Genomic DNA, 25,881 nt, shown 5'->3' with positions numbered 1-25,881 from the left:
ATGTTTTTTGCCGCAATTGAACACACACAAAAGGAAGACACATAAAGACAACACGTGTTGTCTTTATGGGTCTTCCTTTTGTGTGTGCACAATTGCGGAAAAAAAACGTCTTTGAGCTATAATAGTTTGCACCCTTGGTAGACTTCGTCTTCGTCAAGGGGCTGGACAGAGAAGGGGGCAAAATTTGATTTTGCTTCATATCCGGAGTCTGGGCTGCAGAAATACATATAAAACCCAGCCTACCATTCACACCACTTCTCACTGTCCCATCTCCACTACTTCCATATGCTGGAGTCGAGAGGAAGGCACCGTACTGCCTCCCTTGATTATATTTTTTCAAAGACGTGCTCGCCCTCTCTATATTATTTGGTGTTCAGCGACAAACGTGCTCGGAATTCAGTTGTGCTCATTGTCGGCGCAGCAAGTCCGACCACCACAAAAAGGGGTTTAAAAAAGTACAAAAAAGGCTATTCGCTTTAACGTTGTTTTCTCCCACTACTTTTTTTCAAATGTGGATACAGATGTGACGCTGGATATGAATCCCTTAACAAACCCGCATATGTGCTCCCACAACTGCGCAGAAAAATTACTATCGAGAGAGTGGCAGCAGCTGTACTGCCATTACACGTACCCGGCTTCACCGTATCTCGACGTGAAGCATTGTTTTACAATATTTGGCTGCATCAGCTACGTTTGCGCTGTAGCACGCTAACTGTGCAAGGTATTTGCTGTGCTTTGCGAAGACGACGGTACGCTCGTGTAAGTATCATGAATTTGGTGTCACTCTTATCTAACCCGTTGTCCCTTGCATACTAAAATTCTGCCGGTTTCATGCTGATTTTTTAGCTAACTCTTACGGTAATATGGCTCATTATTGCCTTGATAATATTAGCGATGGCGTGTTCAGCGTTTTCAGGCCATTTGACACCATATAAAGTCATAACCAATGAAACCGTAATCAAAGATGAGGATTTGGCAATTCCTTAGCACTGTAATAGAAACGGACTGATTCATTCATTCATCGATTTATTGTAACATTCATTCATTGGACAGTATGTTGTCTGCTGAGAAGGTTGATAAACTATACAGCCGTCACAAATTCGGTCTCACAAAACAACACTGTGCTTTTTTTTTAACATTTAGGGTATTGAAACAAAAGTGTTGTCAACGTGTCAAAAATGACGTTATTTACTTTTACGGCTGAAAAAAAAAAGCCGGTCGCGCCTGAAAGGCGAAACATTGATTGCGATAGCAAATTATTCGATTTCTTAAAGTAATTAAAGGTCGAATTTTTATCGACTGCATAACTTACAGTAAAAATTCGCTTCCTAACTAACATAGCGGGCATGGTCTTACGATCGCACAGGCAAGCTTGAGCACATCGCACTCGATGACCGCGGATACTTGCCGTCAAAACGCTAGCGTGATGAGGAACGCGAGCCGCGGTGAGCCAACGCTTCGTGCGGCCTCTAGTTTCAATGCATCTCCGAAACTAGAGGTTAGTGACCTCCAACGCTAAAGGCGCGCCAGAACACAGCGCATAGGAAGCCACCAGCCATCTCTATCTCGGCTATCTCGAAGGCAAAGCGCGCACAAGTGAAAGCGCCTCTCAAAAGAGTCCCACGTTTTTGCGCACGTTAGTTTAGGCTGGGAAAGACAAAGCATAAACCTCTTATTAGCAATACTTAAATAAGACAGAACACACCGCTGAATTTTTTCGGCTTTTCCGTTCCGCGTCTGGGACAAACGCGAAACCGCCACACGTCGAAGCTGCGTGGATTCAGCGTCCGTTCCGAGCAACCAAAAGCACTGTCAAATGCTGCCGGACTATTTAGCGCAGTAACGCATGTGCGGCAGCCACGCGCCCATAGCTTTCTCTTCGCAGCTACAGAAAGTTGTTCGTGAGTATCGCCACCGCAGGGGGCGACCTCCAAGAGAGGGCGTGGGCACGCCCGCTCAGCCCACGGGATCTTATATTGGGCTCATAAACGGTATGCCTTACAACACGCACCTATAAAGCGAGATATAAAAAGGAAGAAGCATGTGCTTGCTGCGGTAAAGCTAGGGAAATGATGGAGCATGTTTATTAGAACGGGAAGATGTCTTCCCAGCAGTTTATTTAGGCATCACTGGCCTCCTTGAAGTCATTGCGTTCAACGAGAGCAGTGGAAAAGTAAACACGTACGCGATAGAGATTAGCCAGAGGCGATTGAAAGATTGGTGGAAGAAAAGTAGGGAAACGACAAAAAACGGAGACGTACAAAAGCAAAGTTCGCAATAGGGCATCAGAAAATTTGGTTGAAGGAGTTTATAGTGTTTTATTTTCTTTTTTTTCTTTTTTAACCTAGGTAGGACATTAGGCATTATAATAGCGAGAGCTTGGTGGCGCAACCCACCACCCCATTCCAAAGGGGACGCGCATGACATCCATCCGCATCCATCCATCCATCCAGCCGCACACTACGAACCGAAGTCCGGGCTAGAGAGGAAGAGTGATTGTGAAGTGGAAGGAGCGCTATTTTCGGCATCCCTTTACGAAGCATGGCTCTGCGACTAAAGGTCGAGCTAGAAGACGACACCCTCGCTCATCTGCCTTGTTCGTGCTCACATGTGCTCAACTCATTTTCGTAATACCTCTGTGCGAAAAGATAGGTTGGGATGATGAGTGGAGGCCCTTATTCGCATGGCACAAATACTTAATGGGAAGTATTTTAAAAATTCAGGAAGAAAAGTAAGCATGTAATTGGTTACTGAGTTTTGTTAGGAATAAAAGGTAATTGCACGAACACAATAGGAATTTGAAAAAAGAGGTATAGGGAGAATTTGGTGCACCTTCTCGCATTCCGCAGCCAAAATGAAGGGACAGCCAGCGAAATTTTATTTGAGCTTTACATATATATATTTTTATCGGCACAGTTATATATTTTTATCGGCACAGTCTATGCGGTGGTGGGCGATGTATTCTGTGCTCGTAAAATATTCTTCATATACAAGGTATCTCCAGGATCGTCTGGTGAGTTTGATCGTCTATCTTTAGAGTTCACGACTCATTGTGGAACTTCCTCTGCTCCCATGTTTGCAAAAGCTTTATTCGGAGAAATAAAAACGTGCATGTTTCATAACACGTCTCGGTAACTCAGTATGGCTTATGTGGTCGACTTGGCAGCCTGGACAAAGAAACTTTTTGCTGAACCTATTTTAAACTGCTTATAGCACACGTTTTTCCCGAAATGGCTGTAACATCCTGCTACAGGCACGGTGCAAGGTTCGATGGCTGAAATGCGATATGACTACCGGCTGTTCGAGTGCTACCGGTGGTCGCTGGGGACGCATAGCTGGTGCACTGTGGTATACCACGAAAGTGAGAGCCTCTGTGGCAATGTGGGTGCATTTTCCATCCCCAGCGGTCACCAAGTGACGAAAAATGCGCCAGTCGCCATGTAGACTGATCATCGCGTTTGAATCGTTGTGCATTGCACATGTCTGGCAAGGATATTAGTGCAGTCAATATAAGCGTGACAAGTAGCATTGTTGCGACTAAATAAGTATCATATTCGAACTAGGCTTAAAACTCCACCAGTTACAATATATAGACAACACATCCCGTAAGCAGACATATCATGGGCAAGTATTTTTTCTATTTTACACTAAGGTTACTACCCATGGCCCCAAAGTATATTTTTTTTGTATTTCTGTCATTGAAGTGTGATAAACTTCACCAGATATTTTATTGGCGTAGGAAGTAGTGAAAAAGACGTTGTTTTCCAGAATTCGTTGCAGACTCGAGCTTAGAAAAGATATGAGCCTCAACTGTCACAAAGCAAGGGCAGCTGAACGGATAAAAAGAAAGTTGACAGGTACTATAAAGTTTGTAGAATGCCATGCCGCTGTATTTTATGAAGTTTACTTTAGCTGTAGTCGTTATTATGTGGGACATACAGGTGGTCGCCTCAGTTGGAGACAAAATGAACACAAGTGTTCGCTGACCGTTGTCTCCAAAGTAAATGAGCGCCAATTTCTAAAGTGGCCGAACCGTGCCTGCTCAATATAGCTGCCGTAGCACAGGCTTTAGCCAGTCTTCGATCACATGTCGTGAAGTTGAACCATCATGGCTGAACCAATATCTGTCGAAAGTGCTCAAGCTCCATGCTTGACGAGTTGGCGCCATCGTATCCAAAGCATACTGTGACAATGTTTGTAGCTCTCTTTCTTTTCCACCTCCTTGCACGCTTTCATTTTATAAACGGCGAACGTGATGCTAGGTACTTTATTTTCATTCCTTCCTTGTTTTTGAAGCCTAACTTTTCAAACAAAGACAATGATATGCGTTTCAGATGTTCTAGTGAAGCGTACTAGAGCTGAGGATGGCGGACAGTCCTGTATATGGTTCGCGACGTTATAACTTTTTTTTCATAGCGGCCGCAAACTGTAGTGCACAGAATGCGAGGACCATATTGCCTCGGGTGCTGTAATGTTGAGCGAGAAGCTCAGATTGCTCCCATGTATGAAAGTATGTGAATATTTTATCTTACCGCGAAGAGTGGCATCCATGTTTTAGCACTTTCGCCTTTTCGCATTTTTACACTGAGGAGGTTTCAGAATCTGCTTTCCAAGCTGCGTGTCGTGTGCAGGTTGAGCGGCGAATGAGGACATAGTCGTCCCCGTGGTACTGCACTGCGTCTCTATAGCACTGCTTCCATATAGCGCAGCACAGGCAAAAGCTGCTTTGAAATACACGCGTTAGTGATTGGCCCACCTTTTCTTTCCCCTTGTTGTAGGTTTGTGCACGTGCTATAAGGTGTCCTTTTTATAACCTCCCAGGGGAGAGGAAGCCCGTCGCACAAATGCGACATTGTTTAGTTCACAAAGGAGATCAGTGACACGTACTACGAGTATTATATAATACATGAAATACGTGAAACGCACTTTCAACATTGGTTTCAAGCGCACAAAATTGTGCCCCTCAAACCTTCAACACACCTCGCCAATACCGTGGCCCAAATACCATCGAAATGTAAAGCTGTGGCAAGCATTGGTTTTTCCAGTGCATTGGAAAAATCCTGAAAGTGTTTCATGTTACACATTTAAAGGCTTCGTTAATTTTCATGTTGCTTCCACTACCACACAAACTTCAAAATTTTCCGCCACATCACTCATAACATTTGCCCTATTTCCTATCAATACAAGAACAGTGAATTGTCTGCTTCATGTAGCACACGATTAAATCTTTTTCGAACGCCTCTATAGTCACACTACCAGTATTTCTGTGAAACTCTTCACCTTGCAGAAGAAAATGTAATGCATTTTTCCTAATTTACCATGCGATACTCATAGCACACGCATTTGTGAACAGTTCAGTGCACTGCCTACAACAGAACTACTTTTTCAAAGATCTGAGTGCTTCTATAAAATAAAAGTTGTTAGAAAGGGTTCCTTCTTGTCGAATATTGAACGCTTTAACATAGGAGGAATCTTGACAAGACCAGAACTCGGGAAGCTCTTCCCTCACCTACGCCAATATTTATATATAATTCGGCGTTTTTTATTGTCACTGTAGCTTATTATACTTAATATATTATGATCTATATTGCCAATAACAATATTCTTTCATACTGTTTAACATTCAGTGGCTGGCTTTTCGTATAAAAACCCAGTGAAATGTCTTCTTAATACGCTGGCATACAGAGCGGACTATAAGAAGGTATCAAGAAACAGCGCTTCAAACGCCTGGACATCGGGATCTTTGCGAAAACATTACAGCACACAGCTTTCCGGATGCCAAAGACGCTCGTGGCAACTTTCAGCTGAAGTATCTACAGGTGTGCGAAGTTAACCTGGACATCGGCATTGAAAACCATGCTGGAAGCCCTGATACTGACCTTCGTCGTCACGCTTACAACATGGTTCATTATGTAAGTGGAAGTTTCCTAACCTCTTGAACAGGCATATTCGACGAAGTTATGACCCCGCCAAGCAGAGCGCGCGTTAAATTCGGTAATGGGAATAACATACATGAAACCACTAAATTACGCTGCAGCTATTGTAATAGACTCGAAATATCCAGTTGAACAGTGCAATAACTACGCCGTCTGTAGTCCCGGCACCTTTGTGAGTAATGAAACTGCCAATAATGCTGATCTTCTCGTATGCATCGACTCGTATGATCGTATGATCGTATGATCTCGTATGCATCGACTTTCGTCACTTTCTGGGACTTTAAGCAATATCATTCAGTTTGCGTGACTGCACTTTAGCGGATATCTCCACTGAACTGTGAGTGTTGTATTTCCTTCTAAGTTCTTGTCGTCATTGCGTACTAGTCTAATCGAGTGAAAACTTTCGATGTAGCATTGTTTATAGCGTACGCAATTCCGTGCGTTCCAGACAACGAAAGAGACGCCTGTCGTTCTTCAAAGATCTCGGCATCACGGGACCTCCTCCAAGCTTTCTTACCGGAAACCTGTCTGAACTTGTAGAAAAGGTAAAGCTTTACTGACAAAAGTATAACGGGGAAATTTAATTATTTATTTATCTATTTATCTATTTATTTGTTCATTAATTAATTTATTTATTTATTTGTTTGTTTATTCAGATGCATCACAGGTTCCTATTGAAACATTATGTAAAGGTGGTTATACAAAATATTGTCACATCAATAACATGGAGCAAATGTTTTCGAGTGTTCCAATACAAGTAATCAGTACATTATAAACACAGACAACAGAACTATTGAATGCGCTGGTGATCTTGAGTTAGTATTGATTAGGGCACTAAATGCAGATATAGAAATTTTCCTCAATGCGAGCGCTAAAGTAAGACCAGCAAAAGCGAGACCTTTAGTACCAATCAAACATCGTTATACAATGGGTATATAGTTCATAAAAAAAAGAAAAGAAGACCACACGAGATAAGCTACAAAAACCGGACGTGCGGTTTCTCCTTGAATGCATCAGGGTTTAGCATATCGACCATTCTATCTGCAAGACTGTTTCAATAGGACACAGCACGTGGCAAAGCCGATAAGCTAAATCCTTTGTTCGGCCGAACAGGCGTTGCCAGCCTCGCTGACTACGGAGACGACGATAAGTACGATGTTTATGAGCAAGCCGCTGCGCAGAACTGTGATGACCATAAATTATTTTATGGAGGAGGCAGATGGGTGGAAATATCTCGACGCGACTCGAGAGACGCAAGTGACAGCTTTGACTTCCTTTCGGCCACGCTTGAGTGTCGCTTGTAATCACCAACGATAAAATATCGTTAACGTGGAAGCAAATCAGTGCACGCATTTTTTTTAAAGCCACTGGCTAACCAAATTTACAATATTCTCGTGGGGAACCTTTTCCAGCAGCTTCAACGCTTTGGTGATGCAACCTTGAGGCATTTAGTAATTTGCGTGCGAAAACTGTTCAGCAGTGACAACTGTTCTGCGAATGCGCAATGTGTCTTCACAGGTACGCCGTGTATAACAGAGCACAACTTAGAGTGAGACATGGTGTTCTTTCATTTCTTATCCTTCTTTGCGTTGTGCTGCTGATAGAACAACAACCATGGCTGTTGTGTGAAGGAAATCGAGGCAAGGCGGCGATAAGATTCTTAATGAGTGCACTCGACGTCTCTGCTGGCTAACATTGAAGCTAGCTTAGATGAGGGCCAACACATTATTTTCATGCCTAGACCATTACACCCTGAAATTTTTCTTACTTAATTGTTAGACACTGCGCGCAGATTAGCTTTTTTTTTGTCACAATTGCAGCACCTGCTACTGAAGGCAAATACCGGCAATTTAAGTACAGCACTTCAAGTTAACGGGATCTATGAGCGACCGAAATAACTATTCTTTTTTTTCCTACTGAACTCATTTTCCTTATATTTGAACACCAACATCAAAGAGCGTCTGGAGTCATAGTTGGATTAATGCTTTCCATTGCTTGTAAACTGTGACTGCAGATGGTTTCGAACTTTAATGTCTTTTTAGCAACTGCAGTCTCAAGAAACTCGTGTTAGTTACTATATATTCTCTGCTTCATGCAAGCAATAAACAAAAACACTTCTTTTTTCATTGTTGCTGCGCCATGAACAAATATAAGTTGCTATGTATAACAGTTTTCTATCGTTGCTCTATTTCAGGGAGCGCTAATGGCATTCAAGCACTGGTTAGACAAATACGGAGACATCGTCGGGTGCGTGGGCATTGCTTTTTTTTTACTCAACGAAAATAAAAACAATAGAAACTATAGAAACGGCAATACCCCCCTCACCTATAACAACACGCCCATAACTTAAAAAGCTTCTCTACGTCACTTACATTCGTCCGTCACTTGAATACGCATCCTATACCGGTGGTACCACACTGACAAACAAACTTGAGAGAGTGCAAAATGGTTACATTCGCTTCATGTTATCCAATATGACCCCACAACCAGTGTTGCCGTGATGGAGTCTCTACTCAAGCTTCCAAGACTTCCCCTTCAGCGTAAAATAGCCTGGCTCACTCTTTTACATAAAATTTACTGTCACGACAATCATCTTCGTGAACGGTCCGATAAATGTCCTCCTTTCATGTGATCTAGAATCCACCACATCCATAAAGTTCATCGCCGTTGTAGGGCTCTCACCTATTCACACGCATTTTTACCTCGAACCACCTATACGAGAGGAATCAGCTGCCACATGCAGCTACCGTTATTACGGATACATGGCGCTTTCAGAATTTTTCGGATAACATGCTGAACGTTGCAGCAATATTTGTACTCAATTTCTTCTTCTATTTTAGACTGCTTGTTTGTTAGTTTTCACTTTTAGATGTTGAAATTACTCTGCTTTTTCTTAGTGGCAGCTCTACATATCTTTATTAATTTGTCGACTGCTCGGATTGTTCGTAACGGATTGTTCATGCCCTTTCTTCTAAGTGTATCAACTATTTCTTTTTTCAATCTTAGTCTGCAATATGCCATTCCCAACTGTAATGTTCAAGCCCTAGCTGAGGGTAAAATGAATACATAAATAAATAAATGTATTTTATAATGTTTAAAAACAGCGCTAAACACGCACACCGGACAACAGAATAGAGGATGGGACACACACGGTGCAGAACTTACAACTGCGCTTATTGGAAAAAAACACGATGGCTTAAAGCCTTACATCAAGTGGACGCGCATGCTCGATGTCAACAAAAGCATTAGTCGTTCCCAAAACATTGCCTCGTGCTCGCGGGTGAGATTAACACCGTTGTTCACCCCATTCCCTTCAAAGATAAGGCTACCGAAGGCTGACTAACACACCCACTGCCTTTTATCATTATGTGCAATGCTTCCGCAACTTCCTGTGTAATGCTATAAGTGTGCACAAGCCTAATTTTGTGTCATGAAAGAACGGTGAACCCTCGCATTCAAAACAGTGCTTTGTCACGTGTGTAGATTTATTGTCTGGAGAATTCTGATGCTCCGATAGCCTCGCATTAATGCATCAGCCTGTCTGCCCTATGTACGTAAGGCTGCAAGACAAAGGGATTTAGTAAGCAACAGCAATATTACAGGGCACGGGCTTTTTTTTCTTGGTTTATTTCACAGCCTGTTCCCTTTCCTTTCTCTCTTTCTTTGGCCAGCTGCTCCCACCTTACCAGCTTTATTAATAGCGTAAAACCAATTTTGACATCATATCTGGCAGCTATGAAGCGTTCTGAAAGAGAAATGAAGCTAGGCCTTTTCAGTTTCGCCTCTATATTTCTCATTAATATAGAAAAGCAAGCTTGAGCCACAAAAGCTGATGCACCGAGCAGTTTCGGGCTGTGGCTGCCACACGATTTTCTAATAACGTTCAGCAAAACAGGGCTCAATATAAATATTTTTTGAACAGACATTAAAACAATCCGAATAAATAAAATTCATAATTAAAAAGAAGCCCTAAAAGCACTGATCAATGAAATGGGATGCTTAACATATCAAAGAAAATAAGCATTCGCGCTTTTTTTAACACTGCCGGTAACATATAGAAAAGCTTTAAACCCACAAAAAATGATAACTAATATAAAATTCCAGATTAATGATCAAATCTACAATGCATATGCACAATGCATAATATGTCACCTTAAATACAATCAGATTTCATCTATAGGCGGTGGCACACTTCTAAAGTGGTGCTAAAGTAAACCTATGAATTACATCGTGCCTCTCAATTTATCAAGCTGAAAAGTCAGTCTAAGGAGAGATGCCCCCATCTCGCTTACACCATGCTTTCTGAAAATAAACTTCCTTAATATCGTTTGGCTTCACAGTTTCTACAACGGTGCCTACCCATTCCTTATCGTCAAGGACACAGAGCTGGTCAAGAAGATCCAGTTAAAAGACTTCCAGAATTTCCACAGCCGAGGAGTGAGTATAGAGATTTACCATTCCTGATGCAATTTAGAGAGAGTTTTGCAATTGCTCCTGACACGGCCCCACAGGTAAGTTTAGATTTCTTTATTGAATAAGGTAAGTGGCTGTTGGTGAGTTTTTCAGCAAAATAATTTGAAAAAAAAACAATGATTATGGAGTACATCTACTGAAAAGGTTTTCGCGCGTGGTCACACATCACAAAGACATATATGCATTTTGCTAGGAGATCCTTTTGCAGAGGGAGATATCCGAACTCCGTTTTCGGCTTAAATGTGTAGCTTCGTGCGCAAATTACCTTCATCATCATCGTTATAATTATTATTTATTACACCCTTAAAAGCCATTTGTGGGGTATAACGTAAGGAGCGGGGTTGATGTTCGAAAATGTTGGCGCTCATGAGTCATGTGAGATATCGCATAAAATAATGCATTAGATAAACTATCTTTGACTCAGTAAATAACCATAAACCGTAGTAAAGAAAGCACTGGATAATGTGCAAATCAGCTTATCTAAACAACGTAAGCAAAGGAAAGAAAGGTATTGGGTGTTACCACATTACATGTGAATTAACAAGTCACGCACGCCTGACCTGTCACCCCACTTGACAGAATTAATGCTTGGATGAAAGGTACTCCCAATGAAACAAACTTGATTGCTTCACAAACACAAGCTCACAGCATACAAATACCGTGAAAGAAGAGAAGGTCATTAAACACGGCATATCATTTACAATTATTTTACGTTATTAGCCGATAGAAGAAGATTCCCTCTTTTGGCAGCTCCAGATACTGTATGCATGAGCATATAATTCTTTCTCTGAAACTGATTAGGTCTCGTATGTTGTTAGCAAGCAAACTATAATCTGAGCCATCGGTGGTGAGTTCACAATATTCTGCCTTGTACATTCGCTGACGTGATACGTGGACATCTCACAGCGCTTGTGTGTCGTGGAAGCGGCCAGGTGGGAAGCCGAGCACTCGTCATTGCTGTCGATGGTGATGCGTCACCAAGCCATGATATTGAACCGCACGAGTTTCCTTCCTTATTTCCTGTATTGTTTTAGACACATCTCGGCCTTAGATGACAGGGGTAAAGACAGATAATTTCTGCAGTGACCCAGCCACATATGCACAGTTCATGTAGCAATGGTAGATACCTGTATATAATATCTTATTCAATGCATGGGGTGTATTGAACAGTTCAGATGGTAGCGTCTGTTCATAACGGAGAAGGCAGGTGACGCACAGCCGGAACAGCTGGTTATCCGAACGGCTCACACTCATGCTAAACACTGGCGATCCGGCTGGCCCACTGGTTGCACTGCAGGCCTGGACCAGATGATCTGGCTGGCCTTGTTCTTGTGCTCTTCTTCATTATAATTACCCCCGGTGCAAAAGCGGAGCCATCCTGGCGACTTACGACGTGGAGACGAGCGGGCCATAGACTTGTTTCAGGCGGTGAACGTGAAAACATCCCGTCCACGGTAGCGCTTGCCGGATGCCGGTGAAAGCGGCTCTATGACATAGTTGACAGGAGAGGTGCAGTCGACGATGTGGTATGGTGCATCATACTGCGACAGAAGCTTTGTCGAATGTCCAGGCGTCGTAGAAGGCACGGACAACAAGACAAGTGTGCCGGGAGCGAAGGTCGGATTCGTAGCGTCGCCATCACGATTAGTTTTTTGTCGTTGTTGGCCGGCGGAGGTGAACTTTCGAGCTAATTGACGGCATTCCTCGGCGTATCGGGTGACGGCTGAAACGGGAGCACACTCTGACGTGTCTGGTGTATAAGGCAAAATCGTATCGATGGCATGGGAAGGATCGCGACCGTAGAGAAGAAAGTATGGAGAAAATCCTGTAGTACTTTGTGTAGCCGTATTATATGCGTACGTGACAAATGGGGGGATAATGTCCCAGTTTGTATGCTCCGATGAAGCGTACACGGCGAGCATTTCACCAAGGGTGCGATTGAAACGCTCCGTAAGCCCGTTAGCTTGAGGATCGTACCCCGTGGTGGCTCGGTGAACTATGCGGCATTGAGCAAGCAGATTTTCAACCCCCTGCGACAAAAACACACGGCCTCTATCACTCAGCAGCTCATGACGAAGAATGAAACGATGGAGTAGAAAGGATGCAACGTCACTGGCGGTCGCTGCAGGTGGAGCAGTGGTTTCAGCATAGCGTGTAGGGTGATCAACTGCGAATTTAATCCATCGTTTGCCAGCGGGTGTTAGCGGTAGCGGCCCGTATAGGTCAATTCTCACACGGTCGAAGGCACGAGCAGGGCACGGAAGGGGCCGTAATAAACCGTGGGCCGGATGAGGCGGAGATTTGCTGCGTTGGCATTGCGGGCACGAGCGGACAAACTTTTGGACAAAATTAAACATTCCTTGCCAGTAGTAACGTTGCCGCAGACGCTCATACGTCTTCAAAACGCCTGCGCGTGCACGTTGTGGGTTAGTATGGAAAGACGCGCACATGTCGGAACGCGAAGTCCTAGGGATAACCAGAAGCCACTGGCGAACATCGGGCTGGTAGTTGTGCCGATACAAGAGGTTATCCCGGACAGCAAAATGGGCAGAGAGCGGGAGATGGGAGATGCAGGCGAGCCGGAAAGGAAATCCATGGAAAAGAGAGGCCCCGCAAGAACCCTTGTGCAGTTCTGATGCGAAGGTGTCGATGTCGACCGAGGATACCGCCTCAATGGTAGAGAGGAAGGCCGTATCGGCTGGCAGCGGAGAGCGGGACAGAGCTTCAGCGTCAGTGTGCTTGCGACATGAGCGGTAGATGACGTGTATGTCGTATTCTTGAATGCATAGAGCCCAGCGGGCAAGGCGTCCAGACAGGTCTTTTAAAGAGGATAACCAACAAAGGGCGTGATAGTCAGTAGCCACATTGAAAGGCCTGCCGTATAAACAAGGGCGAAACTTCCCGAGTGCCCAAATTATGGCCGGGCGTTCTTCTTCTGTGACGCTGTAATTGTGTTCCGCTTTGGTCAGCGCACGACTGGCGTAAGCAACGACGTACTCGGAGTAGCCAGGCTTGCACTGCGCAAGGAGAGCGTCAAGGCCAATACCACTGGTATCGGTATGCACTTCAGTTGGGGCGGTGGGGTCGTAGTGTCGCAGTATAGGCGGAGACGTCAGGAGACGGCTTAAGGCCACGAACGTGGTGTCGCATGCAGGAGACCAGGATGATAGGTCGTTGGCACCGCTTAAGAGTTGTGTGAGAGGTGACATAATCGAGGCAAAATTGCGAACAAAGCGTCTGAAGTAAGAACAGAGGCCGATGAAGGCGCGGAGTTCTTTGAGTGTCTTAGGTTTAGGAAACCCTGCCATAGTGCGAAGTTTTGATGGGTCGGGGCAAATGCCGTCTTGTGATACGACGTGGCCTAGAATCATGAGCTTGAGCGCGGCGAACTGGCACTTTTTCAGGTTCAGTTGCAGGCATGCGTTGGTCAAGGACGTCAATACTTGCCTAAGGCGAAGAAGATGCGTGCTGAAATCAGGGGCGAACACAACGATGCCGTCGAGGTAGCATAAACACGTGGTCCATTTTAGGCCGCGCAAGATATTTTCCATCATTCGTTGAAACGTAGCAGGCGCATTGCATAGGCGAAATGACATCACATTAAATTCGTATAAACCATCTGGAGTAATGAATGCAGTTTTAGTGTGATCAACTGCTGACATCGGGACCTGCCAGTAGCCCGAGCGTAAATCCAACCAAGAGAGGAATTCGGCGCCTTGCAAGCTGTCCAGAGCGTCGTCAATGCGCGGAAGAGGGTAGACGTCTTTTCGCGTTATCTTATAAGACGGCGATAATCGACGCAGAACGAATGGAACCGCCTTTTTTGTGACGAGAACCACCGGTGGTGCCCACGGGATATTGGAAGGTCGAATGACGCCGCGCTGAAGAATGTCGTCCACGTGTTCACTGATCACCTGACGCTCTGTGACGGAGACGCGGTACGGGCGCTGCCGCAATGGCGCGCTGGAGCCAGTGTCGATGTGGTGGCTGACGGTTGACGTGCGACCCAGAGTAGGCTGAGCGACACCAAAAGAACGGAACTGAGCAAGCAGGTGAAGAAGCTGGGAGCGCCGCTCGGAAGTAACGTCACTGGCCATGAAAGGTGTGGATAAGTAATGTGATGGTGGAGCAGAAGTGGAAAGTGCACAAAAGTCAGTGAGCTCTGCATACGAAGCGTCCGGCACGTCGGTTATATACATGTCATCAAGAGGCTGAACACGGCCAAGCGCTTCGCCGCTAAGAGCCTTCAGGGATATAGGAAGCGGATTGCAGACAATGATGGAGCTGAAACCGGCTGAAATGTCAAGCGTGGCGAAAAGGAGGGGAACGTCTTTGCGGGTTATGAAGACTTCCGTAGGAGTGAGGAGGACAGTGCCTTCAGAGACAACTCCACAGAAGACGGGAACAACGGCAGACCAGTACTGAGGTATGGCAATGTCTTCCCGAATGACTAGCTTACCTAGTCCTTCGGCACTTCTCTTCGGGAAGAGAAGTGGTGCCGACGAGAGGCACGTCATACAGAGGCGATAATCCGACTTCAGCACGAGCAGAATTGATGACGGCGTTATTTCGAGAAAGAAAGTTCCACCCAAGCATCATGTCGTGAGAGCAGGACTGCAGAACCACAAACTCTACAGTAAAGAGAACATCCTGAATAACAACTCTAGCTGTTCATGCTGCTGAAGGCTGAACTGGCAGGGCGTTTGCTGTGCGAAGAGAAAACCTAGAAAGTGGCGTCGTAACTTTTCGTAACGCTCGAGAGAGGCGTTCGTTTAGGATAGACATGGCTGCCCCAGTACCAATTAGCGCAATGGTTGTGACGCCGTCAACAGTAAGGTCGACAACGTTAGAAGGCGACAATGGAGGACTTGTACAGATCAATGGCGACGCATTTCCTGCCTCCTGAACTTGCCCGCTTAGTTTTCCTCTTGCGTGGGGGAAGGGCGCCGACGCATGGGGGACAACGAGTGGCGACGCGGGGAAGCTGAACGACGTGTAAGGACCGGGCGCTCGGCTGGTGGCCTGTTTGACTGCCGACTAAAATAAGTGTCATGGAAAGGTTGCACGTCGGCGTAAGAAGGCGACTGCACAAACCCTTCAGAGTGCAGCATGCGGCGGCGGCAGAGTCGTGCAACGTGGCCGGGAATACCGCAGGCATAACATATGGGCCTGTTGTCTTGCGTGCACCAAGGATTAGCAAAGGCAGGAGCAGGTAGTTGGACGGGATGATGAATGGGTCGTAGCCGCCGAGGATGTAGCGCAACGAGAGGTTGACGAGGAGGCTGCGCGGCTACGGATGCGTAAGTAAGTGGCGCGGCGACAGGGTACTGTTGATGCTGCATTCGTAGAGCCTCAGCAACTTGATCTTCAATAACCCGCCGGAGCGTAGGGGCGAGCTGTGTAGGAGGCTGTTGCGGTAGCGGCTGCTGTTGGGGTAGCTTAGCGAAGGGCAGTAGAGAAAGCTGACGTGCAACTTCCTCCCGCACGAAAGCTTGGATTTGTGTGAGCAAAGGGGAGCGATCAGAGAAGACTGTCGTGGAAGAGGTGGCCTCGTCAGCCACTAAAGGGTGCCTCGTCAACTCGCGCTGGCTTCTCAACTCGTCATAGCTTTGGCACATGTTTATGAGCTCTGCTACGGTGCGCAGACTCTTAGTGATCAACATTTGGAAAATGTCATCGGCGATGCCCTTCAAAATGTTCTTCAATTTGTCATTTTCGGGCATAGAAGTATCCACACGTTTGCATAGGTCGAGAACCTCTTGGAAATAACAGGTTAATGTTTCACCGGGTTGTTGCTCTCGCTCTCGTAACCGCTGCTCGGCGCGCAACTTGTGGACGACGGGGCGACCGAAAACTGCAGCTAAACTGGTCTTGAATGCGGACCAGGACTGAAAGTCGGCTTCGTGATTTTTACACCACAGGTGAGCCACTCGCACAAGGTAGGAGATGACGGCATTTAACTTGGCGGTATCGTCCCATCGATTGTCAAAGCACACCAATTCGTAGGTAGACAACTAGTGCTTCACGTCCTGCTCATCCCTATTGCTGAAAACCGCTGGATGGCGTTGCGGGACAGCGTCAGAGCAGGCAACGGAGGGTGGCGGCGACGTCGGCTGGGAAGAGTCAGGCATGATGGGAGGCAGAGTCCGAGACCGGAGTTCCAGGGTGCAGATGTTCTTGAATACCTCGCACCTTCCACCAAATATAATGGGGTGTATTGAACAGTTCAGATGGTAGCGTCTGTTCGTAGCCGAGAAGGCAGGTGGCGCAGAGCACGAACAGCTGGTTGCCCGAATTGTCGTGCTAAGCACTGGCGATCCAGCTGGCCTTGTTCTTGTGCTCTTCTTCTTCATTACAATATATATATATATATATATATATATATATATATATATATATATATATATATATATATATATATATATATATATATATATATATATATATATATGTGTGTGTGTGTGTGTGTGTGTGTGTGTGTGTGTGTGTGTGTGTGTGTGACGTGAGCAGGAGGTTGCGGATGGAGACAAACATGGTCGCCCGAACATTGGCTTTATTCTTGGTCTTCCTCCTTCACCACTATTGCACCGTACCGTACTATTGTGCGGTTCGTCACACACTTCCCCCTGAGAGAGTCCTAGCTACAGGGGCCGATGATACCGTCGTACATCTCACATGAACGATGTCGTTCGGGCAGTCCGGTGACGTCCAGCCGATCTGAGGTGGCCGAGGTTGGCTGTTGCTCTCCGGGCGACATATGCATGCCCCGATGAAGGAAGGTTCGGACACATGGAAGCTGTGAGTACTCGGACGTATTAGGCATCGGCTTACTCGTCGTGTCTTGGGGATACGCGGAATCTCCTGCCCGAAAGTTCGGTGGTCTGAGTAGTGGAGGCAAAATCTTAGTTTATCCGGTATGCCAGGGAAGTGCCCGTGTTGTTTTCCTTGTCGTGCACAGCGTCGTCGCAGGAACCCTGGTGGTGAGAGCAGGCCTGGCAGCTGTCGCTGAAGCTGTACTCGACGATGTATCTTTCTTGCAAAACGTCGTGTTTTTTGAGTCGGCCTTGGATTTAGTTGACTTGCGCACTGACGTTTTCCTCGTTGTAACTGCTGTTCCTGTCGTTGATGTTGATCTTTGTGATGCTGTTGAGACAGTTGTTGATGTAGCGCTTCTATTGCAATATGCCTTTGACTATTTGGGCAAATTAACGTGGAGATGAATGGGTAGCTGGCATACTGCTCCTTCTTGTGAGACTTGTCTGGTGGCGCGTTCAGTGTGCCAGGCTTCTCAAAAGACTTTTCTGAGAGTGTTGCGACATCATTCGGAATGCAAGCTTTTGTATCATAAACCATATCAGCAGCTCTCAAAATCATGACCGTCATTATAAATACGTCATATTGGCCTTAGGCTGCTTCGTCTGTGGCTTTACAAAGGTCCGCATATGATTCCCTTGTTTCTACCGTTCTCAGGGTTCGGAAGCACCGTATGCATTCTTAGCCACACGTTTACTGACCGTTCGACTCAGCGTGTCCTATAATAGCGTGAACTCAGCTGCAGCACCGACAAAGCGATTGTCCGCGCTCACGGAAGGCTCATTCTGATACCATAAGACAGAACCAGCCGGGCAAAACGCGTTCCTTGTTCAGCTGCCGAGCTGATTTAACTCTAAAAGCGAAGCTCAATGAGCGCTGCCAGCTTTTGAGAGACGCACTGTTAAATGCGTGAAATAAACAGTAGTTTTGCACTGCCAAAGCAAGGTAGCTGTAGGCGGAGCAGACCATGAGCAATGGTTCACCTCGAAACTGTGTAATAATTTGACAAAATAGAACTTATTTCATCCTTTTTTTTTCTGTTTACATTACATTCAGCAGACAGAATATTTTTGTACATTTCGTCCGTTTCAGTAAAAAAAAAAGTAGTGCCAATGCGTTTTACTGAGTCTCTTAGTAGAAACATTATGAGAGCACCCTTCGATGTGTCAGCGACAAAAGTGCTTTTGGTATAAGGTATTCTTCCGCGTATTACAAAGGATTCTTGTGTAAAGAGTCTTAGACATTACAGGGGGTAGAAGCAAGTGAAAGTGAGTGAGTGAGTGTCAACTTTATTATTAGAAGGGGTAAGGGATAAGGGAGGCTAAGCTACGTAGGCTTCCAGGTTGTGCTTCACGATGGCGTCCTCAGCTCGTGCCAGGACCCGTGTTTGGATGTCTCGGTCGGTGCTGGAGAGAAGGGCCTCCCATTGTTCGTCGGTGGGGGGTGGCGAGACGAGGTCGACAGGCGGGGGGTCTTCCGGGCAGCCCCAGAGGATGTGGTTCAACGAGGCAACGTCGCCGCGCAGGCAGCAGCGTGGATCAATGACACCAGGGTGGATGTGCGAATACACTAGGGGGCACGGAAAGGTGCGGGTCTGGAGGCGACGCCAGGCGATCTCGGACCGCTTGGGAAGACTGCCATGTGGGGGTGGGCAGGCGTACCGTTCGAGTCGATAGTGCTGGGTAAGGTCGTGGTAGGTGACCAGGCTGTCGGCTGATGGTACGATGAAGTTGGCTGCCCTTCCCACAGCAATTCATTTCGCCCTTTGCCTCGACAAATGTTCTGCTCTGCCGCCGTTGCTGATGGCTGATGTCCCAGTTACGCCAATAGCGCCCCTCCCCCTCCTTTTTTTTCATGTGCGGGTCCTCTTGTTTTTTATGCTGCTTCACGTACTGAAATTGGTGGTTTTGCTTCCTCCGAATTTCAAGCAATTCAGTGTGTTCTTCGCGTCGGTGCTGACTTTGTGTGCTGCAGACTGTACAGTGACGTGGTACGCAAGGGGTGGGAAATCATCTCAGCTTGCGAGTAGGCTAGCAGCTCTGAGGAATGAGGGCACATGGACTTCTTTTCCAATGCTAAGCGGTGCTGCAGGCGTACATCGGTTAAATTGTTTTGCACCATTTAAGGCAGAAAGCTAGCCTGGTTGGTTATAGTAGCTTGATACATTTTAAGCGGTGAAAAAAAAATGAAAATGCCACATTAAGCAGACAAGGGTGGGCATTGTTCCCGCGCCATCTCAGCACCAGTCCTGTGGCTTCATGGTGCGTGTTTCCGTTTGTAGAGCGCTGTAATAATGCCAAGCCTCCTGTGCGTATGGTTCATAACGTGTGACACGCACTCCATGTTTTCCATTTTCAGTGCTCTATGATGTTTGGCTGGCATATTCCAACTAGTCATTGCACTCAAATCTGTTTCTTTCCTAAATTCATCACTCACTGCCGGCTGATTCAGGTGACAGCGCAGGCTAGACGCCCGACAGTATGCAAACGACGTTCCGAAAGTCCTACAATCGCTACATTTTTCCCGGCTCTGTTGAAGGCCCCTTAAACGCCTCGTATACAAACGCGCGTGCCGTCGTTTCTGCGAAAGAGTTTATACCAAAAGAATAAAGGCATTCGTAAAACGATTTCTATGTATTTCATTAAATAGCAATAAGGTAGGCTGAAGATCTCCGTCATAGTCGCTGAAGGCACTATAGATGAACTTCAATGCTTTCTGCACCTGTTCCCTGGTTTGAACAAGTATTATTGCTGCGGCAATGGTGCTTGAAACTGAAGGAGCGCAATAATTTGCCATAGAGCTTGTCTGTCGTCAATTTATACACAATCTGTACTGTACTTATTTTTTCTTACTGTGTGTCGAGAAACGTTGTGGTAATACAAATTTGTAGTGTTTTGCCACATCTCTCTCTATCACTTCATTTGCGATTTTTCATTTGGTTACATGAGTTTACATTAGACACTTGCATTACTTGTTACTTGTGGCGCAATTAGCTCTACATGCAAATAAATTGAGTCATTCGCAGTTCTGCAAGGAAAACGGTGGTGTACATATATCTACAGCTGTCGTCAAGCTTCGCACGGAACCACCCTATCAACAAGCATAGCATCATGAATTCGGAGGGCGACCGCTGGAAGGAAATGCGCAGCCTGATTTCGCCAGCCTTTACGACGAGAAACATGAAGAAGGTAGGCAGCCATGTCTCAGAATGAGGCTCTAGCTTGAGCATTTCCTTGTTCAAGCTCTCTTCATCGCTTCAGGTCTTAGTTTTTCCGTCAACCATTTGTACTCTTCGGACTCTAAGGGAGCACAACGCAAACGAAGAGCCCACTCGCAGATCTTTGTGCTTACATTTTTTTGTTTTTTGTTTTAATTTTTCACGATGTGTGAACGTTACTGAGATCAGTTTGAGGACGCGTGATGTTACCAGGGTCAGTTATTCTGCGATGAAAGAAGCAGTCTGCAGCAAACAAGCACATTTGCGTTTATATGTAAGTTGTATAATGACCGCATACATTAAAGATATTAGCAGGACGAGTACAAAAAAGCCTTGCTGCGCTCCCGAGTGAACTGGCATAGTATGTGAGTGGTAGCTATCGACTCATACAGACTGTTTGCGATTGTCGAGGAAGACGCGAATCCAGATAGAGAAACATTTGCTAGATACCTGTGCTTTCGCAGCGTCTCGTAAGGTTTCACTCGAAACAGAGAGGCGAATGTTTTAGATACCACTAGTTGTGAGGACTGAATAAAATTTGCTGCATTCTTGCTGTAATTTTATTAGTGACTGTTTCGAGACGTCTAGAAAATGTGCTTTATTCCTTGAAGAATTGTTCATATCGCCTCCTGTTGTTATGCCTCAATCACTGATCACTCTATTTTTGTGGCAAGGCCAGTGGCACAATCGGTGCGATTATTTTCAACTTCATCACACATGCATAACGTTTACGCACAGATGGTGAACTTAATGGATGACAGCACCAATGCTTTTCTCAATGCCATCGAGGACATGCGGTCGAAGCAAAAGGTCATCGAGTTTCGGGAGCTCTTCCAGAGGCTTACGGCCGAAGTCATGATTCGATCAGCGTTCGGCCTCAAATCGAACCTGCTGAAGAAAGATCGAACAAACAGCACTGCAGAGTCACTTTTTCACGAGGGTTTGGAGACATTTAAACAATTTCGTCGCGCATGGATAAACTTTCTTACCGGTAGGTTAACAGATGGTAACTTTTGCTTTTAGATGGGCTTGTTTGTTATTATGTTGGCGATGCACATAGAAGAGAATATGCAACAGAAAGTATATAGGCACCATCAGCATTTTTGGTGTGTCAGTCCACTCTGTGTCTCTGTTTGATTTTGCGCTCGCAAAGTGATGGTGGACGGTGGTGGACGCTTGTTCGAGGAACCACCAAAAAGCATGGACGTACTTTTACTGAATCGACCGTTTCTTCATATTTGGACATGACGTACCGTTCTGCGCTAACCTCTTATTAATGAAAGCTCAGAGCGCTAAAAACACGAAAGACGTAGAGAAAGAAACAGACACCACGTCTCTACATCACTGAATAAACCTACACTCGCCAACTGAAAAAATTCAAAACAAAGATTGACATTTCGGCGCCCAGTACGGGTGCCTTGTTCACAATGAACGAATGCATGATGATCTTTATTATATACGCGTCGGAAGACGTAATGCGCTTGAATACAACTCTGGCAGGGGTCCCCGTGTCCGGTTTATCGTGTTAATAGTAGATTGCATGCAGAATTATTCAAGGAGCAATCGGGATGATAATTCTTTTTCTCTTTCGATGATAGAAGCCGAATGATAGTTAATACTGTGTCCAGTATTTTCGTGATGCTCTACCAGGGCACTAGAAACCGTGTGTCCTTTGGCTACGTCATTGCGATGCTGCTGTAGCCTTCTTTTAACGCTCCCCGTCTCGCCTACGTCGCACGCATGGCAGTCCTGGCAAGGAATTTTGTAGATGACGCCCGGAAATTTTTCTTTTTCGAGGTAGTGTTTCACTCGGACGAGTTGTAGTTTTAGCTTGCTTGAAGGGACGTGGCAGATTTGTACATCATAATCTTTGAAAATTCTTGATATTGACTCGCCTACGCCTCGTGAATAGTGGAGAGACGCCCGTTTTCTTGTTCTCATCGGCCTTACAGGGGGTTCCGCTGCACGCGTTTCTTCACTCTTTATAAACTGGCCGGGTAAGCCTACCCACACAGGGAAATATCTGCACTTTGATTCGGCCCATCCCCTTGGACAAAAACGATCTTGCCTCCACATTTTTCACCCGTGCATTCCGATTATACTCGCCTTCTGACGCACGCAGAGCTGAGTTGAAGAGAGTGACGCAGGATTTGGTCAGTAATGGCTACCCCGGCCAGTTTATAGACTGAAGAAAACCGTGCAGCTGAACCCCCTGTAAGGCTGGATGAGAACAAGAAAACGGGCGTCTCTCCCCTATGCACGAGGCGTGAACGAGTCAATATCAAGAATTTTCAAAGATTATGATGTACAAATCTGCGACGTCCCTTCAAGCAGGCCAAAACAACAACTCGTCCGAGTGAAAGAACCCCCCCCCCCCACCTCGAAAAAGAAAAAATAAATTTCCGGGCGTCACCTACAAAATTCCTTGCCAGGACTGCCATGCGGGCTACGTAGGCGAGACGGGGAACATTAAAAGAAGGCTACAGCAGCATCGCAATGATGTAGCCAAAGGACACACTGTTTCTAGCGCCCTGGCATAGCATCACGAAAAGAATGGACACAGTAATAACTGGCATTCGGCTTCTATCATCGAAAGAGAAAAAAATTATCATCCCGATTGCTCCTTGAATCATTCTGCATACAATATACTACTAACACGATAAACCGGACACGAGGACCCCTCCCTGAGTTGTACGCAAGCGCATTACGCCTTCCGACGCGTATATAATAATGACCACCATGCATTCGTTCATTGTGAACAAGGCACCCGTATTGGGCGCCGAAACGTCGATCTGTGTTTTAAATTTTTTTCAGTTGGCGAGTGTACCTTTATTCAACCATGTTCTTTCCTCGCCAGACGAGTTTTCGTCAAGCCCTAGACTTCGCGTCTCTACATGTTTCGTGTTTTCAGCTCTCCAAGGTTTTATTAATATGCGTTACTAAGTAGGCCGCCTATAAATCGTTTTGCTAACCTCTTATACTTAGGTAGGGTTATAAACATATTAAGACCGCCTTCTCATCAGAATTATTGTGTGTGTTGCCACGGCGAGTGGACTTGCACATATGGGCTAAACTGCCTACTTATTGATTTATCTAATGAAAGCAGACCATCTGTTTCCGAACAATCCGAGTACAATCGAGAAACGACCCCTTTAGCGAGAAAGCTTCGTGTAGCTGTGCAGTGATTATTGAAAGCTGTGTAGCTTTCAATCAACGATTGCGGTAAGGTACTGTTCCCAAATTCAATTCCTTTCAAAAGACGAAGTTGACAATAAGTCTTGATTTTGTTGTAATGCAAAGCATTATTACTTCATTCCAAGCACTTTGTCTTGGTGGGTAGGCTTTTAACTCGCCTCGTTTTGTACCCCTTCAATAAACACAAATTCTTGGCCAAGAAACGGCAAAATCCTACGCCTGATATCCAGCGCATCAACCCAGAGCTAACCCATAGGCCATGACTGCGCATGTATTGCTCTCGTGCGACAGATGGCTAACTCGTTTAACTTGGCTAAAACATTTGGGGACCTGAGTCAGGTGTCAGTTTGCGACATTCTTCCCTCGTGTGTGTCCCCCCCCCCCAGTTCAAGCTTTACGACGCTATATTCCACTGCAAAGTTCCTGGATTGGTCTACATTGTCCCTTTCTTTCGTCCCAGATAAGCTTTCGTTTACGGATAAGCTATTCGACAATGTACCACTTTCACACTGTCGTCCCAAGTCAGACAGGTTTTAACGGTTCGTCAGTGTAGAGAAAATACCATAGTCGCTTCAACATAGGTTAAATACCATAGATATAGGTACGCAGAAACGTATAACCCCTAGTCGCAGATGACGTCAGACTCCTTGGTTCTCTCGTTTGTGCTCGCCCAGTATCTATGCAGAACCCAATAATCGATAATAAGCGTACAGCCGGAGTAGCAATCGTGCCCTCATGGTCACCGTCCCTTCGCTGCTGTCGCCAAACACGCGCTCCCGTCAGACACTTAAACGCTAGCCTCACATAAAGACATTGGTCCAGTTGGCAATACTCTGTGCAACCCGAATAAATGCTGCGTAGCCAGTCACCGGTAATATGCTTCGAAAAACTTCGATTGCAACAATGCGTGGGACCTGCGACATTTCTTAACTTGTAATGACCAAACACCGTCCCTCACCAATGAAAATTGGAATTATCTAATGATATATTTCTGGCAACGGACGGTACATTTGTGAATAAATAATGCAAGGAATTATATATTTTTTTCAATTATAGCCTAATTACTGTAGTACAAAAGTGAATAGTAATTGGTTTGCTAACCTATCTGCCACTGGAACTCCAGCATATCAATAACGCGACTACGGCTTCGCATTAAATTTCGCGAACTTTAATAGGCACTTTCAGGCACCAAACTCAGCGTAGTGTATATGAGACATTTAGCCTTCTAGAATCACATCGTCAGCGATTGTGACAGTGTCCTTAGATTTTGATACAACCAGAGTTTACGAACTGTGTGTATGAGTCATTGGCTATTCACCTAGGCGAGAACACACTCCATGTGAGACCATAATATATAAATAGAAAACTCATCAAGGCATAATTTAGCAATGATTGCGATATATCGAAAAATTGTTTGGATAACTCGTTCAATCTCCACAGTTTCCTAATGGTACCTCCGCCTGTTATTCATCACTGATAATTCAGAAAGATTATATGGTTCAAAGCTTAGTAAAGAGCCCAAAGAGAACAAGTCAAAGTATATAAATGCAGTGGGAAAACAGCAATATCAGAAGAAATATATACATGGAATTACATAAAGTGGCTTTTTGACAAGCTTACGTGGACCGAGCCAATCTTGTGGTACATCCGCATCAAGCCCACAGAAAAATATGCAAAGCGTCCCAACTATGATGCACCAAGATCTTAAAATATGCATGTGCCACGTAGCTTGAACATACTGAGGGTGTGCTTTGCATTCCACCTAACTATATAAGTTCTAATTAACTAAGAACTTCTACAATATTATATTTGGATAAAAGTGTCAATGAGAAAACTGTAGAGCAACATGAAGAAATCCTGATGCAGCTTTCTGTTGTTCAACACGTGCCACATAAGAATTTTTTTTCCGAGCGTGAAAGAAGCCCGCGAATGCACGCCGTAATGAGCAAGCAAAAGCTGTATCGGGAGATTTTTCATGTTGCTCTACAATTTTCTCATTGACACTTTTCATCCAATTAAATTATTCGAGTTTAATTAGTTAGGGCTAATTGTGTAATTAGGCAGAATGCAAAACGCTGCGGCCAATTGTGCATGTATTCGCGGGCTTTGATGTTGAGTGCTTAAAGCATTAGATTTTTATTCGTCCGACACGTAGGTTCTGGGTTACACCTTTTTTTGGGTAGATTACAGATCAATGTCATGGAACAAGTTAATAACCTCCTAAAATTAAAGGGGAGAGTGGAGGTC

The 25,881-nt window shown here is 45.3% G+C and overlaps 1 protein-coding gene across 4 annotated transcripts in view; it reads left to right on the top strand.

The window, feature by feature from the left end:
• The first annotated feature begins 589 nt into the window (after positions 1 to 589).
• The window catches only part of LOC142590887 (cytochrome P450 3A4-like), a 35,275-nt gene continuing 9,983 nt past the window's right edge, over positions 590 to 25,881 (top strand). Inside the window, exons 1-7 of one of the 4 annotated variants that reach the window (XM_075703291.1) lie at positions 590 to 759; positions 5,686 to 5,912; positions 6,385 to 6,481; positions 8,131 to 8,183; positions 10,277 to 10,373; positions 20,285 to 20,410; positions 21,178 to 21,430. In XM_075703291.1, coding sequence (XP_075559406.1) covers positions 5,857 to 5,912; positions 6,385 to 6,481; positions 8,131 to 8,183; positions 10,277 to 10,373; positions 20,285 to 20,410; positions 21,178 to 21,430 — 682 coding nt within the window. In that variant the 5' untranslated portion in view covers positions 590 to 759; positions 5,686 to 5,856. The remainder of the gene's footprint in view (positions 760 to 5,685; positions 5,913 to 6,384; positions 6,482 to 8,130; positions 8,184 to 10,276; positions 10,374 to 20,284; positions 20,411 to 21,177; positions 21,431 to 25,881) is intronic. The other 3 variants (XM_075703289.1, XM_075703287.1, XM_075703290.1) reach the window with 3 other exon arrangements.

Source organism: Dermacentor variabilis, chromosome 8 (genome assembly GCF_050947875.1).
Source record: "Dermacentor variabilis isolate Ectoservices chromosome 8, ASM5094787v1, whole genome shotgun sequence".
Lineage (NCBI taxonomy): Eukaryota > Metazoa > Arthropoda > Arachnida > Ixodida > Ixodidae > Dermacentor > Dermacentor variabilis.
The sequence above is the reverse complement of the archived record's forward strand: the minus strand, read 5'-3'. Positions and strand labels throughout refer to the sequence as shown.